Source organism: Engraulis encrasicolus, chromosome 10 (assembly GCF_034702125.1).
Source record: "Engraulis encrasicolus isolate BLACKSEA-1 chromosome 10, IST_EnEncr_1.0, whole genome shotgun sequence".
NCBI lineage: Eukaryota > Metazoa > Chordata > Actinopteri > Clupeiformes > Engraulidae > Engraulis > Engraulis encrasicolus.
Window position 1 is genome coordinate 44,363,537 of NC_085866.1, and position 20,606 is coordinate 44,384,142.

The following is a 20,606-nucleotide window of genomic DNA, read 5'->3' on the forward strand; positions in this document are numbered from 1 at the left end:
GGCAGCAGGATGGGTAGCAGGATGACGAAGGGGGAGGCTGGCGGGGGAGGTGGGGGGGTGCAGCAGGCTGCTAATGAGGATGGAAGAAGAGGCAGCAGCGCAGCGACAGAGGGCGGGCGGGGGTGTGGAGGGTACAGCAGGGGGGTCGGTGGCTCAGTTGAGCTGTGTGTGTGTGTGCGTGTGCGTGTGTGTGTGTGTGTGCGTGTGTGCGTGCGTGCGTATGCCCGTAAGTGGGTGGTAGACATGGTGTGAGTTGGGGGGAGTTGCAACAGGAAATTTGTCCTACGCACTCAACGTTCCCTGACCAGTTCAACGAGCCCTCATCACTAGCACTCAAGCGTACAGCTCAGAGGCACTTCCATCAGTCGCACTAATGCACATGGACATCAATTGCTCGTGCATTTACATGTGTACACACTTATAACCGTGCTTGATGTACTTGTCTTGTTGGATTAGCTGGAGAATCTGCGCTCCTGACAAGTTGAATACTATTACAGGGTAGTATACTGAACTCGGAAAACTTGGGGTTAAGAAGCGGAGAGAAGGATGTCGGTATGATGTGTGCTTAGGAGGACGCAGAGGCCGTAGTGGAGGAGAGGATGTGTTGAGAGAAGAGGAGAGGGCATCAGTTCTTTGGCCTCATCTACAAAGCTTGCATACGCACAAAAAAACATTCTCTGTATGTAATTTCTCAAGCAAACGTTCAGGTGTTCTGAGACGTAATGTGATCCAAGTGCGATCGTGTGCACAGAATTGCACGTTAAATAGACAGTACTATGAGAAGTGAAAGTGAAAAGTGAAAGCCCATTGGGAAACTCCCACTCCCATTGTCATTGTGACACAGCACTCCACAGCACACAAGTGAACACTGCACACAACGAAATTGCATTTATGCCTCACCCGTGCAAGGGGGCAGCCTTCAGTGGCGCCTCATGGGGAGCAGTGCGGTGGGACGGTACCATGCTCAGGGTACCTCAGTCATGGAGGAGGATGGGGGAGAGCACTGGTTGATTCCTCCCCCCACCAACCTGGCGGGTCGGGAGTCGAACCGGCAACCTCTGGGATGCAAGTCTGACGCCCTAACCGCTCACCCATGACTGCCCATATGTGCTTGGATTGATGATGGATTGATGCATCTTGAGTTTTTTTAGTGCACATGTATCTTTTCAGATTTTCAAATCTGGAAATAATCAGCAGGAATACTGTGAAGTCTTTAGAGCAGGGGTCCCCAAACTTTTTTCTCCGGGGGCCACATTATCGTTCCTGACTTTGATCAGGGGCCGGGATCAATAATGTGGGCGGTATAACACTGCCTGTGATAGCCATATTTTCTAGCACAAAATAGTTCACCATTACAAGTGATTTGCAAAAGAATTTAAAATACCACAGGTATTTCTTTTACCCATGTAAAAATAGCAAGGAAAGGTTAAAATATGGTGATTGACAACAAAATAAAATATTTAAAAAATATAGATTATCATTATTTTGTTCTGTAAGGATTGCTTCTTTGGGCCAGTTCAAATGGTGAGGTGCAGAGAGGTGGAGGGCCGGTCAAAGGGGGCTGGCGGGCCGCATCCGGCCCCCGGGCCTTAGTTTGGGGACCCCTGATTTAGAGCATGAGGCCCCTGGACTGTGCATCATCATCAGAATGGTGTTGTGTGAGGGAGGTCTTCTTAGGATGTAAGAGCTAGAGCAGAGAGGGGGAGATGAGATGGGGAATGAGTGCAAGGAGGAGAGAAGTGGATGAGTGAACAGGGGGAATGGGTGAGGGGAGGAGAGAGGTGGGGGGAATTGGGTGAGGGGAGGCGAGCATGCGGGGGTGAAAGGAAAGGAAGTGAGAGAAGAGGAGAGGAGAGGAGAGGTGAGGATGGGCTTTAAGGTGCCATTTCCTGCGAGCCAGCTCTCAGCAGTGTTCGTCGCCCCGTCTCTCGCTCTTTCGCTCTCTATCTTGCGCTCTCTCTCTCTCTCTCTCTCTATCTCTCTCTCTCTCTCTCTCTGTTTCCCTCTCTTGCTTGCTTACTTTCTCTTTTGCTCACTGCACCAAGCATTACTGCCAGTCTACCCCCTTGCATCACCAACTCCTCTGCTCACACACACAAACACACACAAACACACACACACACACACACAAACGCACACACACACACACACACACACACACACACACACACACACACACACACACACACTTGCTCTCTCTCTCTCTTTCTCACTGGATCTCACACGCACGCACACACACACACACACACACACACACACACACACACACACACACACACACACACACACACACACACACACACACACACACACACACACACACACACACACACACACACACACACACACACACACAGCCCTCTGCCTCCTCTCCTCTCCTCCCTCTCCCATCCAATCCAATCCCCTGCCGAAGAGAGCCGAGCGCCCTGATAAATATTTAAGGCCGTTTAAGGCTGAAATTAAAGAGGGGGGCAGCACTGCGCTGCACTGCACTGTGCACTTGTGTAATGTAGACGGGCAGTGGAGCGAGAGGGGTGGGGGTGGGGGGGGGTGGTGGGGGGGTAGGTAGAGGTGGAGGAGGAGATGAAGAGGAGGGGAGGAGGGGGGGGGGGGGGGGTGTCATTGGTGGCAAAGAGGAGTGTGTGTGTGTGTGTGTGGTGTGTGTGGTGTGTGTGTGTGTGTGTGTGTGTGTGTGTGTGTGTGTGTGTGTGTGTGTGTGTGTGTGTGTGTGTGTGTGTGTGTGTGTGTGTGTGTGTGTGTGTGTGTGTGTAGGAGTTGGGAGGGAGGGGTGGAAGGTAGGGGTAGTGATGGGGATGGTGGCAGAAAGGTGGAAAGAGGGGATGGCGGGTGCTGGGGTGGAGGGGTTGGGGAGTGGGCCAGCGAGGCAGACAGCATGGCACCGCGCTGGGCCACGTCTGTCGCCGGGCTCCCGGTCGCCTGGAGACGTCCTTCCCTTCCCTTCCCTCCGCTCCACTCGGAGCCACCAGGAGGGGAGCGCTGCGGCCAGCCAGGGCAACCTTGTCGGCAGTAGCTCAGCACACACAAACACACACACACACAGCTACGCACACGTACACACACACACACACTGTCACACACACACACACACACACACACACACACACACACAGCTACGCATGCGCGCGCACACGTACACACACACACACTGTCACACACACACTGTCACACACACACTGTCACACACACACTGCCACACACTGCCACACACTGTCACTCACACACACACACACACACACAAACACACACACACACACACACACACACACACACACACACACACACACACACACACACACACACACACACACACCCCGTCCTGCCCACTCTGCTGGAAAAGGACATCCTCTTGGCCCAGTGCCCTGTAGATTTGTCCAACAAACGGCTGAAATTTAATTAATATCACCTTCACCCACCCCTCGCCATCTCTCTCTCTCCCTCTCTCTCTCCCTCTCTCCCTCTCCCTGGCTCTCAGTGGCTCACACTACCGCTGCGCAGGTGGTCGTGGTCTGCAGGTGGCACTGGCGGATGCGATATCGAGGCACTCCCATTTCTCCCTCCCACACACGCACACAGAAAGACACACACACACACACAGACACATTTTTGTCTTGTTTTTTCCCTTTTTCCTTCTCCCTCTTCCTCACACTCTGGCTCTTTTCCCATCTTACCCCTCCCCCCCTTTCTCTCTCTCCCTCTCCCTTCTCTCTCTCTCTCTCTCTCTCTATCTCTATCTCCATCTCCATCTCTATCTCGCTCTCCATCTTTATTTCTCTCTATCTCTATCTCTCTCTCTGCCTCTCAACCACAGTGTCAGACTCGGGGCTGGTGTTCATTACAGGTTCACTTTTTTATTAATTACGGTGCATTTTCTGCCGCTGCAGTGATCAGACATCCTTCTCTCTCTCTCTCTCTCTCTCTCTCTCTCTCTCTCTCTCTCTCTCTCTCTCTCTCTCTCTCTCTCTCTCTCTCTCTCTCTCTCCTCGTCCAGGTGGCGTCAGGACGTAATTGTCTTAGCCGACGCTTTCATCTGTGAAGTCTTTTACTTGCGCTGGGGCTTCCCATGTGTATTATGAGAAGGTCTGATTTTAGACCTCAGCACAAGGTTACATGACTGCAATGGAGAGAAGAGGGGTTGTGGTAAAGGAACAGTTTGCAAATCCTACTTAAGCGATCTCTCTCTATTTTAATTTTGGAAATGGCTTCTCATGCTCCTACGGCTTTTGACTGTAGCTAGTTTGCAAAACTACAAAAATTTACGATTTTGTGCCAAGCAGTGTATTGTGTCTCAGCGTAGAGGAGAGGAGTGGTGTGGCCCCATTATAAATGAATGGAAAAGCTTTAATCTTAATCATTCAACAGTCACACCACCAACCCCACACCTGGAAAAAATAGCCCTGTGGAAACAACGGTGACACCTTGTCCTGAATATAACACTATGTCAGGTGTGGTCAAACATTTTGGCTCAAGGGGTACATTAGGTTTTACAATTTGACAGCCCATTAGTTGAGAGTTGGAAAACGGTATAACCCAACTAACTTGTGTTCCAGCACATATCTTGCCTTTGTACGCAACCACTTCATATGAGGAATGTTTTTTTGCTCGCTCTTTTTGCTCAGAATATTTTTGCTGAGGCTTTACGTTGGCAGCTACATTTGAAGCGATAATTGCCGTCTCTGGAGAGGAGCCGTCAGCATGCTAAAAGACAAGTTGCTAAAGTAGTTGTGCTAGGCTCATTGGAAAATTTGGTGTGGCATATTTAATAAAACAATAATACAAGGCAACATTAGTAGTACAGGCCAGTGTGTTGCATGGCCCACCTAGGCCTTTGTGCTTCTACTGGTGTCCTATGATGAACATGCCATGACTAGCCCACGTCGGCACGACCTACGACCCTCTTCCTGAAGCACACACTCAGTGTCGCCTTAACCACAAGTGTATTCAGATTTTCTGAACTGACCTATCCTTTGGCTGATGTTCTTCCTTCAATTTAGGTCAAAGTAATTCCTCATCTGCCCCAATGACATTTCACTGATGTCAACAACGAGCTCCGTACTAACACCAACAAAACAAGCCGTTTAGGATGTTTAAAGGTGTCGGGAGCGCGAGCCGCTTGGCTCCTGGCCAGGGTTAACAGGTAAAAGCTGGAGATTATCTCCGACACCTCCTTAAGGTAAAACCCTGGTACCGTTTCAGGTGCGCCACCTGCCAACGCCAAGGCTAAAGGTTCACCTGGCACGCCACCAAAGGCAATGGAGTAGGTGTCGCTCAGGAGACTCTCTTCTCTTGCGTGCCTCATCCCCAGGTGACCCTTCCCTCAACTCGTCTCAAGGCCAAGCCAACACCTTTGGAGCAGGTTTAGGAAAGCATTAGCTGTACAACAGTAATCAAGAACATGAACACACAAAACACCTTTGCGCAACTGAAAATGAGTTTAATTATTTGCTTTTTTGCAGTAGTTTTTCCCCACCAGTGCATGTTATCAACATTATCAAGCATTCTTAATTGTGCCTTTTTGACATCATGTGCAACAGTAAAGTAGAGTAGAGTAACTTTATTGATCCCCGGGTGGAAATTAAGGTGTCATGTAGCTTACATAAATACACATAATGCCCACATGGACATTTCAAGACACATGTAATACAGGTAATAGTCAGGGAGCAAGATAATAAAGACTACAGATTAAAAAAAAAATCCATCAACCTTATCAGTAGCAGCGGATCTAATCAAAAGTAGCATTAGTCATACACTGCAACCATGTTCAGAGTCTACTACTTGGTTAAACAATTCAAGTTAGTTGGTGCAAGCTTAGCGCCCACTGCTTTTCTTTCTGCCCACTGCTTTTATGATTTTATTTCAGTTTTTTTTCTTCAGCATTCTTAATCGTCTTTTTGACCTGACATCATCATAGTCAATATCACCCAGCAAATGTAACATTGGTAACAAACTCAAACCAAATGCTCCCACAATCTACTATTCAGTTAAAAAAAAATCATTTTAGTTTGCTGCAAGCTTATTGTCCACATGCTTTTAGCGAGACTTGTGGACTGTTCATCTGGTCTCCCCCGGTGGTAGTTGTCTTCTTTCTCTCTCTCTCTCTCTCTCTCTCTCTCTCTCTCTCTCTCTCTCTCTCTCCACGGTAGGTAAGGAATGTGGGGCGCCAGGGCTCCTGTCAGCCACACAAACCCACATCTTCAGCTGCAGCCAGATTAACTGCATGCACTCAGACGCCGCCAGGCAAGGGCTCCCTTGCTCGTTCTCTCTGTCTTTCTCTCTCTCTCTCTCTCCTCTGTCTCTTTCTCTCAGTCTTTTTCTCTGTCTTTCTCTCTCTTCATCTGACTCTCCCTCTCGGCTCCTCTCCATCTCTCCTCCTCACTCTCATTGTCTCTCTCTTGCTTGACCTCTTTCCTCTCCCTCGCTTGTGTTCCTCGCTTTCTCTCTCTCTCTCTCTCTCTCTCTGTCTCTCTCTCTCTCTGTCCCTTTCTCCCCTTTTCTCCTGCTCTTTTCCTCTTCCTTCCTCTCTTCTATCCATCTTTATCTATCCCTCTCTCTCTGTCTCCTCATCTCTTCCTGTCTGTCTTCATCTCTCTCTCTCCCTCTCAGGAAGACTTGGAAGCCATTCGGTTTCATGAATGAGCCGCCAATGAGTGTTTGATTGCGTGTTTTTAATAGATGGCGGGCCGCAGCGCTTTTCCAATTCCTCGGCTCCCGCCTCCGACCGCTTCGTCTCTCTCTCTTTTTTTTAACCCTCCTGTCGGCCGCACGGCAAATTGTTATAAATACGTTTAGATAACTGACGACTGAAAGCCATGATCTATTATCGTCTATTGGATTTGGAGGTCAGATAATCTTGTTTAACCTGATCAATATCATCCTCAAAGACCTTTAAAGGAGGATGGGGGGGGTAGAGAAGAAGGCTGGCAGTGGTCCACTCCCCCTTCCTATTTCCTCTCCAGGTTTTATCCTCCTCAGTTATCCGACAGACTCGTATACAGTCCACGGACAGACAACTCTTAATAGCAGGACAGTAAACGGTGTGCTCGTCGTAACGTATCAGTCTCCGCTCCCGCTAATGGGAGGAGGCAGACTAGCGTCACGCCATGTACTCGTTAACAGATCAGCGTCTCCTCATAATAGCGCAACACTAGCGCTAACATTGTATTGCTAACAGATCGATGGCTTTGATTTTAACAAAAAAGGGTTTCGGGTACTGATCTCAGAACAGATTGCGTGACTGGCAACATACATTTGTGGTCTTTTGCAAATGATGTAATAATTGCAATTGATGTTTTGACTGACAAAGAAGTCAGAAAACGTTAGACACACTGATTGCTGCTTCATATACAATCCATCGCTCATGGTGTGTGTGAGTGTGCATGTGTGTGTGTGTGTGTGTGTGTTCATTTATTCTGTGTTTAGTGTTAATGCGTGTGTGATGGAAGCAGAAAACAATATTGTTCTTGGGTCATTGGCATTCCTCACCTACCTCCTCCCTCTCACTACACAATACACTTGGCTGTGTGTGTGCGTGTGTGTGCGTGTGTGTGCGTGTGCGTGTGCGTGTGCGTGTGTGTGTGTGTGTGTGTGTGTGTGTGTGTGTGTGTGTGTGTGTGTGTGTGTGTGTGTGTGTGTGTGTGTGTGTGTGTGTGTGTGTGTGTGTGTGTGTGTGTGTGTGTGTTTCCACACATACATCCATGTGTGTTCATAACAGTGAGGCCACGTGTGTGCGTGGTTATACGTTTCTGTGTGTGCAATGCTTGTATGTGGACAGTGTTTCCCACAGAAATTTTGGAAACTATGGGGGCAGCCGGGGTTTATTTTGTCCGGGGGGGGGGGGGGGGGGGGTGTACTCACACGGGCCTTTTTTTTTGGGGGGGGGGGTATTCTTGCAGCGTAAATGCAAAACGGCAAAACAATGACTACAGTATGACATTGGCGCATGGAGAAACTGTAGGCCTGGGCCTATATTTCAGCCATTTATATTTTGAGAAATAAGGCTACATAAGATTTTACCCATGACTTGTATAATAGTAGTTCATTGTCAAAATAAAATGCAGTACAGTGAATAATTTCTGTTTACAACACAGTTTCATTCGTCCCTCATGCAGGGGTCTGGGAAACAATAATAAAACAAAATAGGAGCAGAGATAACAATTTAAGAGCACTGTGAAATTGTTAACGCATAGACAAAAAGGGTCTTAGAGGGTAGGCTATGCCTTTTCCCCCACACATATCTGTAGGCGTACACATTCTACATGAGGGGTGCTGGTCACAGGGCCAGTTTTTTCCAAATTCCTCCCATTAAAAGGGCTGAACAACATATTACACATTTATGTCTATATTCACATTCATTGCACATTAATTTCTATATGCAGCCCGATGTCTCCTCTGCTGTGTCAATGAAGGTCTGTCACCAAACTCATTACATCTGTAAAACAAAGCCTAGGGAGTGTTAGTAAACTCATCCAACTGTCCCTTCTCTGAAGGTTTTTTTATATTGCTCCCAAACCCAAGTAAACTAGGCCTACAACAACTTGACTAGGCTTTTGATCCCTGTCTTTCAAGCACTTGTGGTTCTCTCTAGGCTATAGCAGGGGTGCCCAACCTTTTTTTAACCAAGATCTACTTTTGAAGTCAATGGTCTGCCGTGATCTACCAAGTCAAAAGGCACATAGGCCCTATTTCTAAAATATGATGAAGCATTATCACGCCTTCAGTGGTATAGGCTACAAATTAAAAAGGGCTCAGAAATTCACCATTTGTTATGGGTAAATGGTAGGCTACTATGAGAGACAGAGAGAGAGAGAGAGAGAGAGAGAGCAATGAGAGAACTCATTGGATTGGTTAACACCCCTGTTAAGTGTGACTTCTTCTATGAAGGTTTTTTTTTCAGCTCTCTGGGACAGTAGCACAGCAAAGGCTTTCTATTGTGAGTTTGGCCAATCGTTGTGTCCACAACTGAAGCAAGAAACAGCACAAATTGAAGTGAATTCCATACATGTCAACAACTAACATTTCCCTTACACGCGGCACGCGATGTAAACGCAGTTAGCGATGATGCATGCGACTAGCCATTTGGACGAAGATCCTCGCATATCGGCCTGTCATAACGCATGGTTGCGCACATGTTCTGTTACTCACCCGATGTTACACGTGTGCACACATGAATCAACTGTAATACCCTTACGGTCACTTCCTAATGCTTTCCCCTCATTCTGTGTTACCGTGGGACTACTTATCTAACCAATACAGAGTCTGTAGGATGTATTTACTCCAGGAGGAAAATGCGATAACGGATATCGTTAAATTTTTTTTTTTTTTTTTTTTTTTTTAACATTTTCGTAAACTATGGCGGCCAAATTTAAACTATGGCGGGCCGCCATAGTTTCCTCGATGTATGGGAAACACTGGTGGATGATGTATATTTCATGGGCTCTTGCTTGCGGTGGTTGTGTTTGGCAGGCTGCCTGGGAGAAGCGTGCGCGGGAGGAAGGCACCCCCCTCACCAGATACTACGGCCAGTGGAAGAAGCTCCGAGAGAAGGAGATACAGTTGGAGATCTCCGGAAAGGAGAGGGTAAGAAAGTACAATACACGCACGCACACACACACACACACACACACTCACACACAATTGCATTTACTCCCCACACACCGCTACATCCATGCTTAATCTCTCTCTCTCTCTCTCTCTCTCTCTCTCTCTCTCTCTCTCTCTCTCTCTCTCTCTCTCTCTCTCTCTCTCTCTCTCTCTCTCGCCTCTCTCTCTCTCTCTCTCTCTCTCTCTCTCTCTCTCACACACACACACACACACACACACACACACACACACACAGACACACACACACACACACACACACACACACACACACACACACACACAGAGTATTGCATATATTCCTACATGCTCTCCTACACCTCTGCACAACTTGCCACATATGCACAAACAGCCCTCCACAACTCGCCATATACTGTGCATGTATACTCCTACACACGCACACAGTCACAATCTGCAACACCATCCATACTCCTATGCGTACACACACACACACACACACACACACACCTCTGTACATACTCTCTCTCTCTCTCTCTCACACACACATACACATACACACACACACACACACACACACACACACACACACACACACACACACACACACACACACACACACACACACACACACACACACACACACACACACACATTCCTCCCCCCCACACACACACACACACACACACACACACATACACATTCATCCCCCACACATACACACACTCCCATAAAGCATTCTCAGCAGCCGACTATGTCCGCTGCCGGTGGCCCTCGTTTGTCAGGCTGCCTGTGCTGTGCTGTGCTGTGCTGTGGCGTGCCGAGCCCCCTGATTGCTGGCTGCACTCCCCCTGCCGCACCTGGACCCCGACTAGGCTGACCAGGGAACTGTTAGCAGGAACACATGGACAAAAGGCAAACAGCTGAGAGAGGAAGGGAGAGGGAATGGAGAGAGGGGGAGTGCAGAGATACAGAGTGTGTGAGGGAGATTCATGGCGAGAGAGAGAAGCAGAGAAGAAAATCGAGGCTCACCATTGTCGCCTGATTTCTCTAGGTTTCTCCTTTATGATACTGAACTTTTTTTTTCCTCCGAAAAAAATGTTTGCATGAACAAAGGAGCAGAAGGGCAGAGAGAGAGAGAGATGCAGACAGAGATGCAGAGAGAGATGCAGAGAGAGATACAGAGAGAGATACACAGAGAAAGAGAGGATAATTTCTCCAGGCTTCCGCCTTTATGCTACGAAGCACATTTTTTTAGTTTATATGCGTGGTGCCTGTTGGACCTAATTAACCAGAGTAAATTTTAGGCTTACTAGCAGTGTGTCTGAATCTGCAGTTTTTGCAGCGGCGTGTGGTCAGAATCGTGTAGGAGTGTATATTTATAAGGTGAAAATTCACTACAGCTGTGTGTGTATAGATGCTTTGAATTTGTGCTAAAAATATCGAAAACGCACATTTTTTTCCCGCTCTCTCTCTCTCTCTGTGTCTCTCTCTCTCTGTCTCTCTCTCTCTCTCTCTCTCTCTCTCTCTCTCTCTCTCTCTCTCTCTCTCTCTCTCTCTCTCTCTCTCTCTCTCTCTTAAGGGCCGTACACACACTTCGCTGCTATTTACTCGCTACTTGCTCACTCGCCTACTTGCTACTCGCTCTGGGTGATTTTGTTTACTGGTTGTCATGGTTCCCGCTGTCCGCGCCAATAACGTCCGTACGAAACAAAATGTAGGCCTACGCTGTTTAACGTTGATCGTGTGCTGTGCACAACCATGCATATGAGCCTTTGATGGTGTACACTGTATGTATTTTCCTCAACACTTTTAACCAAAGCGTGATGGCGTGCAGAAGTTGGGTGGTCAGAACACCACAGGGGCAACGTCACCTGTCAATAATCTGTATTCTGCATTCCAATTGGTTACTCGCTTAACTCGCGTCGCTCGAAGATAAAATAAGTTTATCTCGGAACCCGCCCACATCGCATCGCTTGTACTCTCCTCGCCTACTCGCCAGCGAGACTCGCTGGAACACGTAGACATTCTATTGACTTCATCCGCTGAGCGAGTAACTAGCAGCGACGTGTGTGTACGGCCCTTTTCTCTCTCTCTCTCTCTCTCTCTCTCTCTCTCTCTCTCTCTCTCGCTCTCTCGCACTCTCGCTGTCTCTCTCTCTCTCTCTCTCTTCCTCTCTCCTTTTTGACATTTGGTCGTCTGCTCATTAAGTCAGCAGGGGGTTGGCGTTTGGGTTAGGAAGGTGTGTGTGCGTGTGTGTGTGTCTGGGGGGGATAGACAGGCTCAGAAGAACACGACCCACAAGGCCTGGCTTCTGGGAAGCGGCAGCTTGGCAGAGTGGGCGGCTCAGGAAGAGCATTATAAAAAATAAAAAAAAGGGAAAAAAAACCTCGCCAGGCCGCCGGTCTCACCGCCCAGACTTTGATGTGCCGCGCTGCTGCTGCTGCCCCCCACCCCCCTCTGGCTCGGCTTGCTTCCCCTCCACACTCCCCTCACTCCCCTCCAGCCTCACCCTCCGCCCCCAGGCAAAGATCTGATTACTGGCCGCCAGCCTCCACTGCCCCCCACCCCCCCTCACTCTCCTCCTCTCTCTTTTCTTTCTCTCTCCCCTCTCCTATCGCCTCTCTCTCTCTTCTTTCTCTCTCTCTCCTATCGCCTCTCCTCCTCTCCTCCTCCTCCTCCTCCTCTCCTCCTCTCCTCCTCCCCCCCGGCTAGCTGCACACAGGAGTGGCTCCAATGGCCAGCCTGCCGCCGGCACTATCAGAGCCAGCCTGGCCCCGCAATACGCACGCACACACACAAATGCTATACATACACACACACACAATACTATACACACACAATACTATACACACACAATCAAGCTCAGAAAAACTACACACGGTCCACTAAGCACGCACACACACGCAGACACGCACGCACTCGCACACATACACAGTACTATACACAACAAGCTCACACTTCTAAACGCACGCACGCAAGCATGCACACACGCAAGCACGCACGCACGCATGCACGCTTGCACGCATGCACGCTTGCACGCACACACACTGGCAGCCAGTCATCCTGACCGCTTACCAGCATTGTCAATACACTGCAGCCAGGCAGGCAGGCAGGCAGGCAAGGCCACTGATTGGGAGAAGCCATGGTCGATTTTACTGTACAGAAAGCCCCCCTCACCCTCCCACATACAGTCCACAGGCACACACACACACACACACACACACACACACACACACACACACACACACACACACACACACACACACACACACACACACACACACACACACACACACACACACACACACACACACACACACGACACATGACAGACACAGATGCAAAGAAACATACACACACACACACGCACACACATGGGAAAATAAAAAATAATAAAATAAGAAAAATAAGAAAAAGTAGCTCATGGTCCAGGCTGGGGGCCATGTGAGAGTGTAGAGGTGTGTGTTGTATCCTGTACGTACGGGAAGCCGGAGGAGTCATATCTGTCAGCGGATAAACGCATTTCACAAGACATGCAAACACAAGTGGGATCAGGAAGCCGGAGTCGGGAGACCGGAGTTCTGTCAATATGAGCTTCCGTACTCGTCGAGCAAGAGCTAACCAAGTCATTACAGTGCACTACAGTAGTAGCCCGAGAGGTTAGGGTTGGGTTTTAGGCTATTGGTAGCTCATCTCGATGAAGCAGCTCATCCCGGCAGAAGACAAGCTGACTGTAAAACTGGAGTTTACGCTGCAGTGCATATTTAAGTACCTTCATGGAATCTGTAGTCTTGGTGGGCGTACGCGCTCACACTCTCACACTCACACACACGCACTCACTCGCACACTCACACACACGCAAGCACACACACACACACAAAGGAAAGCAGTTAAAAGTGCCACAGTCCTATAAAAGGGGCTTGTGATGACCCATAGAACAGCCAGGGCAAGAGAGGGGATAGCCTTGCTCATGGGTTAACGGAGGGGCAGATGGGGGGGGTTGTGGTCTTTGTCTACTGTAAACCATCTCACTTCTGTTCCTGAGCAAGGATTGGGCGATCATCACAGTACATTTCCTCATTTTGTTTGATATTGGTTCTTGTCACACATATTGCCATATCGAGATTGCTTATTAAAACATATAGGCAACCTAAAACTGGCAAGTCTGACTACAAACCTTTCCATAGTATTTCACCTACAGACTTGATTAGACCTGTATGAAATTGCCTAGAATCAATTATCACAAAATTATCATTGTAGTTTTTTGTCAACATTGATTTAAAAAAACAAAAAAAAAACAAAACAAAAAAACACTTTAAATATGCCCAAGGCTGATCATTGTGAATTTTATTTCGGTTATTAAAAAAAGTATAGTAGCTTTTTATGTATGGCTTGCTTTAAAACGACAAGGTTTACCTAAGAGAGACGAACTCTGCTTCTGTGCTTTGAATGCATGAGCCTGACCACATGCTATGGTGCGTGCGTACGCGTGTGTGTGAATGCATACAGTTTGTGTGCACGCTTACGTATGTGCGTACATGCGCATATTTGCTTCATTAGTGGCACAGGAGCGGGCGTGACTAATTGCCTCCATTGGGAGCACATTGTGCTGCTAATGTCTTTACAGATGCAGGTGCTGTTCTCTACACCGCCCAGCCAGTCCCCAAAGACACACTGGGGCCGGGGCTGACTGACTAACTCTCGTGGTGCTCAATTACGTATTCCTATTGACCATAGAAAACATGCAGTCGGGGTAGTGAGTGGGGTGGGGGGATGAAATAAAAGATGACAAATTTCACTTCAATCAGGATTTTATTTTCCCTCTGGTTTTATTTTCACACTAAGTTTTGGGTCAATGGACCTTCACTCATGTGACAGAGGTGTTCAGAATCATAACCAGCTGCATTGGTCCAAGTATATGCATCTATATAAGGATTTTGAATCCTGTGCGCTCCACACATTTTTTTTTAGAAGGAGAGACCAACACACATCGTTTCATTTCAAAATGCTGGTCTGGAGGCGTGGATGCATACATGTACAAGAACTACACACTTCTTCCGATGCCAATGTTTTATAAAAACAATGTTTCGGCCTGAGGCCTTTTTTTTTAAGTTTTAACGCTCTCTACTGTGTACATCCACCCAACATACAGTAAATAATGCATTGTGTAATGTGTTGCGTGTATGACGCATGGGTTTTGGAGGAATTAGAGATTGACAGGTGAATGTGTGGCAAGAATACTGCTTATCTGATATGACGGCCTTCATACATTTGCAATGGAGCTGCAGCTGGAACGTAGCGATGAATGCTGAACCTGGTGCAGACATCTTTTCTCGTTTTATCACAAGACTAAATGTTGACTATACATTGTCTCTTTTAAAAAATAAACCTTTATCTACTTCTTTTCCCTCCTCTTTTCATTTCTTCTTCTACTTCCTTCTGTCTCTCTCTGAAAGATGATGGACCTGAACCTGCCTGAGATCAACCGTAAGCTGGTGGCGGAGAAGAAGAAGGACAAGAAGGAGTTCAAGGGCCTGTTCGAGACGGACAGCGAAGATGACGAGGAGGGCCCCGTCTTCAAAATCAAAGGTACAGTCTTTTACTTAGGGGGCTTACTTAGGGTCCTTAACTTCACCCTGCCCTTGATCCTTGTGTGACAAAGCAGATGTTTTTTTTTCTTTTTCTACATATGTGAACACTGTTGCTAAGTTGCTAGTTTATTACTTTTATCACCATTTTAATAGTTTTATGGATGTATGGTGATGGTAATATTTATTTATTTTTAACAAAGTTATTCTTTTTGTGTGTGTAGTTCATCGTTTTTTTGTCACAGGATCTCGAATTGATAACTGAATGCCCAACATACAGTGTGGACGACATAATAATAACCTTCCATAGAGCACCATTGTAACATGAAGGGCACATCGTACAAATGACAATTGTACCATTATTACATGAGTGACTTCTCTGCTAAATAACAGTAGTGTAGTAGTTAATGAAAGTAATGTGCGTTTGAGAGCAAACTACTTCTCCAGTTTGGCGTAAGAGAAGCATGTATTTCTGCATTATAAAACATGGCTGTCCACGTGTGCACACCCACTCGAGGCTAGTCGGCTCTCCGATGGCATGTAAATCTCCCCCTGCTCTGAAACCTCCGTAGGTGGAGTGGACAGCCGGGGGTGATTCACTCTCTGGCTTGGCCTTCCCAGGGGACCAGGCTGGGGGTGGGAGGGCGACCGGGAGCCTGGGGATGGGGGACGGGGAGGCGGGGGATGACGACGGTGGTGGTGGTTTTGAACGGGTTAGTGGTTGGCTCGTTGCACTGCCTGCTATGGTAATGGGCCGCAGAGGAGGTGTATGTATGTGCGTGCGTGTTTGTGCGTGCGAGTGAGTGTGTGTGGAGATTTATTTATTTGTTTGTTTGTTTGTTTATTCATTTATTTTTATTTTATTTTTCTTTGTTTTTCCCTCGGTCCCAAATCATCTAGCATTGGTGTGGTATACGTTTTTTTTATATATATACTGTACATGGATAACGCAAAATCATTTTTTCAGAGTGAAACTGTACCCATCCAATGTATTTACCACCATCCGTTAATCCATTTTAGTTTCAATTTATTTTCGACAAACCATGACTAACCAGCCCATCCGCTCCTATCAGGCCTCTGAAGGCAACAGGAAATGGTGAAGAGCCCAGGACATTAATGTGGAGCATTAGCTCCACTGTCTGACTCACTCCAAGCCCCACTAAATGATTATTTCGGTTAGTGGGTGACCTTTGTGTGTTTGTCTCTCTCTCTCTCTCTCTCTCTCTCTCTCTCGCTCTCTCTCTCTCTCTCTCTCTCTCTCTCTCACTCACTCAACTTTCAAATGCTATGGGTTTTGGAATTGTGTAAGCCGTGTGTGTGTGTGTGCGTGTGCGTGCGTGTGTGTGTGTGTGGTTCAGTGAGCCTGTGTGTGGTGTCGTGTGTTGCGTGAGTGAGTGAATAGTAGAGCTCTGTGGAGGGTTGCCGAGCTGCCATGTCCGCTGCCGCCCCCAGCCCTTTAACCCCTAACTCTCCTCCATAACTACACTTCCGCCCGCATGTCACGTTTGGGCCACGGGTGGGAGCCCGGAGACGAGCCCTTTAAGCCCCAGAAAAAGAGGGAGAGGAGAGAGGCAGCAAGAAAGAGAGAGGAATGGGGAGAGAGAGAGAGAGAGAGAGAGAGAGAGAGAGAGAGAGAGGAATGAGGAGGAAGAGTGAGTGAGTGTGTGAGAGGGGGAATGAGAAGGGGTGGGGAAGCAGGATAGAAGGAGGGAGGGGATTTAAAGTGGAAAAAAGGAAAAGACGAGGAAAGAAATGGTGGAGGAGGTGGGGTAGCAAAGGGTGGGAGGGAAAGAATGGAAGAGGGAAGGGTTTCCTCTCTCTCTCTCTCTCTCTCTCTCTCTCTCTCTCTCTCTCTCTCTCTCTCTCTCTCTCTCTCTCTCTCTCTCTCTCTCTCTCTCTCTCTCTCTCTCTCTCTCTCTCTCTCTTTCTCCTCTTCTCCCCCCACCGCCTCCCTCTGCATCTGGTCCTCATTGCGTGGGGGTCCCCGTGTAACTGTGGGTGCGTTGGTTTGTTCGTTGGTTCGCTCGCATGGGCAGGCAGGCAGGCAGGCAGCCGGTCGGCCGGGAGACTGCGTACTCTCACAGGAAGAGCTCTCCTCCTGGCAGCCTTGGATCCCGGCGGGGGAGCCTAACTGGAACCAGCCCTGCTGGAAACATGTCAGCGGCCCGGACAGCCGGCCGACCGCCCAGTCCTCCCCAGTCACCTCTCTCCCTCCCTCCCCACTCCCACATCACCACTCCTGGTCTCCTGCCGTCATCTCCCTCCCTTCCCCGCTGCCCTTTCCAGCTTCTTCTCCCCTCCCCTTGCCCTCCCTTCTGGCTGTATCACCTCCCAATTCTCTTCCCAGTCCCCTCCCACATCACCACTCCAACCTTCTCCTCCTCCCCTTCCCCTCTCATGCATGGCCTCCCAAGCCTTTTCCTCCCCCCTCCTCCTCTCCTTCTAAGTCACCTCCCCTCTTCGACTCATCTTCCTCCTCATCCTCTTCTCCCCTCTCTTTCTACCATTGCCTCTCCAGTCTTCTCCCCTTTCCCCCTCCTCATGCATAGCAACCCCCCCCCTCTCCTCCTACATTGCCTCCAAAGTCACCTCCCTCCCCACTGCTCTTTCCAGATCCCCTTCCCTTCCCTCCGATAGCACCTTCAATCTCCTCTCCCAGTTGCCTCCTGCACTGCCTCTAAAGCCTTCTCCCTCTCCTCTCCCACTGCCTCTAAAGCCTTCTCCCTCTCCTCTCCCACTGCCTCTAAAGCCTTCTCCCTCTCCTCTCCCACTGCCTCTAAAGCCTTCTCCCTCTCCTCTCCCACTGCCTCTAAAGCCTTCTCCCTCTCCTCTCCCACTGCCTCTAAAGCCTTCTCCCTCTCCTCTCCCACTGCCTCTAAAGCCTTCTCCCTCTCCTCTCCCACTGCCTCTAAAGCCTTCTCCCTCTCTTCTCCCTCTCTTCTCCCTCTCTTCTCCCTCTCTTCTCCCTCTCTTCTCCCTCTCTTCTCCCTCTCTTCTCCCTCTCCTCTCCCACTGCCTCTAAAGCCTTCTCCCTCTCCTCTCCCTCTCCTCTCCCACTGCCTCTGAAGCCTTCTCCTTTCTCATTTACCAGTCTCACATCAACACTCCAACACTCCTCCTCCTCATCCTACATTCCCTCCCAAGTGTCCTCCTCCCTTTCTGTCCTCCAAATTGCCTACCCAGTATTGCCTGCCAGTTCCCTGCTACATTGCCTCTCCAGCCCTTTTCTTCTCTCCTTCTCTTCCTCCTCCCCGCTCCTTCTTTCTTACTCTCCCTCTTTCCCCACATGGCGCACGCATGTATGCACGCACACGCGCGCACACACACAAACACACACACACAAACACACACCCTCACCGTTCTCTCTACTGATAGCCAAACCCCAGACATGCAAGCACACTGCACAGTGCACACACACACACACACACACACACACGGACACAAGCACACACGCACACACACCATAAACACATAATAATGTACGTTTACATCATAAACACATCATGTGCATTTACATACAATACTTTAATATGCCCATATACAGTGCACATAGTGCTACAAAATATATTTTCGTGAATTTACCACGCACACACTCACAATTAACAACCATTAACACATCATAAACACACACTGTTCATTTACATACAATACATTTATATGTCTGCAGTGCAAAGACACAAGGCTAAAATGTCTAAAAAAAAAAACAATGCCAAAATGTCACACGCATATTTACCACTCGTGCACACACATGCCAATTCGTAAACGTCCACACACACATTCACTGACTACAGCAACCGAAAATACCTCCCACATACACCCCCACAGCCTCATGCTAAAGCCTGTCTTTAAAACCCTCGCTGGTTACAGAGGCAGGGGATGGGATTGGTGTGTGTGTACTGTGTAGTCTTTGTGTGTGTGTGTGTGTGTGTGTGTACTGTGTGTGTGTGTGTGTACTGTGTGTGTACTGTGTGTGTGTGTGTACTATGTGTAGTGTGTGTGTGCTGTGTGTTGTGTGCTGTGTACTGTGTTGGGGATGGCTGGCGGGTGCTTGTGACGTGTCAACACCCATTGACAGAGTGGAGAGCGGCGAGCACACTCGTGGCAGGCGCGTTAAATCCCAAAAAATCCCCTCAAACAATCCCTCTCACTCTCCCACCAGCCTTGCACACACACACACAATCACCCAGTCTCACACAGAGTCTCAATCAAAAACACACACACACACACACAGTCTTACAAAGACATGCTCACACATACACACACACACAGTGTCTCATACAGGCACACATACACACAGACACACACTCACACACAGAGCCGCCGGCTTTCCAGGCAAGCAACGGTCGCTAGTCGCCGCCGCTGTCCAAACCCCTGTCTGAATGACAGGCAAGATCATGGATAGGAAGAGATGGGGGAGAGGGAGAGAGAGAGAGAAAGAGAGAGGTAGCCATGGAGAAGAAGAAGAAAAAAAAAGAGATAGAGGGGGAGAGAGAGAGAGAGAGAGAGAGAGAGAGAGAGAGAGAGAGAGTTGGAGAAAGAGAGAGAGTTGGAGAGAGAGAGAGAGAGAGAGAGAGAGAGAGAGTTGGAGAAAGAGAGAGAGTTGGAGAAAGAGAGAGAGTTGGAGAAAGAGAGAGAGAGAGAGAGAGAGAGAGAGAGAGAGATGGAGAAAGAGAGAGAGAGAGAGAGAGAGAGAGAGAGAGATGGAGAAAGAGAGAGAGAGAGAGATGGAGAAAGAGAGAGAGAGAGAGATGGAGAAAGAGAGAGAGAGAGAGAGAGAGAGATGGAGAAAGAGAGAGAGAGAGAGATGGAGAAAGAGAGAGAGATGGAGAAAGAGAGAGAGATGGAGAAAGAGAGAGAGAGAGAGAGAGAGAGAGAGAGAGAGAGAGAGAGAGAGTTGGAGAAAGAGAGAGAGAGAGAGAGTTGGAGAAAGAGAGCCAAGCTGTGCTAGGAAGTGTTCCAGGAAGGTTTCTGAAAACAATTAAAGGCTTTTTCAGGGCACTCCCGGAGAAGAGAGGAGGAGAGGAATGGAGTTGAGTGGAGGAGCAAAGGAGGGAGAGGAGAGGAAAGGAGAGAAGCATGAGAGATGAGAGGAAAGGACAGGAAGAGGCGAGGGGACGGGAGAGGAAGATTCTACAAGGAGGAGGAGGAGGAAAGATGAGGTAAGAGGATACCAGGCAGGAAAGGGGGACAACAAGAGAAGAGGAGGAGAGGAGGGAGGAGAGGAAGAGGGGAGTGGCTGTTGTGCTGGTTGCCGGCTGGGCCCCGGGCTGCCCACTGTGGGTGGCGGAGGCATAATTAGGAGCCTGGGTGGCGTCGGGTGGACAACCGGAGGGTGGGGTGGAGGGATGGAGGGGTGGATGGATGAGAGGTGGAGGACTGGATGATGGTGGTGGAGTGGGGTCAGCCGTAGGGTGGGATGGAGGTGAGTGGTTGTTGAGTAGG

General features: G+C 48.7%; 1 protein-coding gene across 1 annotated transcript in view; it reads left to right on the forward strand.

The window, feature by feature from the left end:
* The window catches only part of noc2l (NOC2-like nucleolar associated transcriptional repressor), a 59,140-nt gene that overhangs the window by 31,442 nt on the left and 7,092 nt on the right, over positions 1-20,606 (forward strand). The window contains exons 16-17 of the mRNA XM_063208984.1: positions 9,481-9,594; positions 15,033-15,165. Of these exons, the coding sequence (XP_063065054.1) occupies positions 9,481-9,594; positions 15,033-15,165 (247 nt within the window). The remainder of the gene's footprint in view (positions 1-9,480; positions 9,595-15,032; positions 15,166-20,606) is intronic.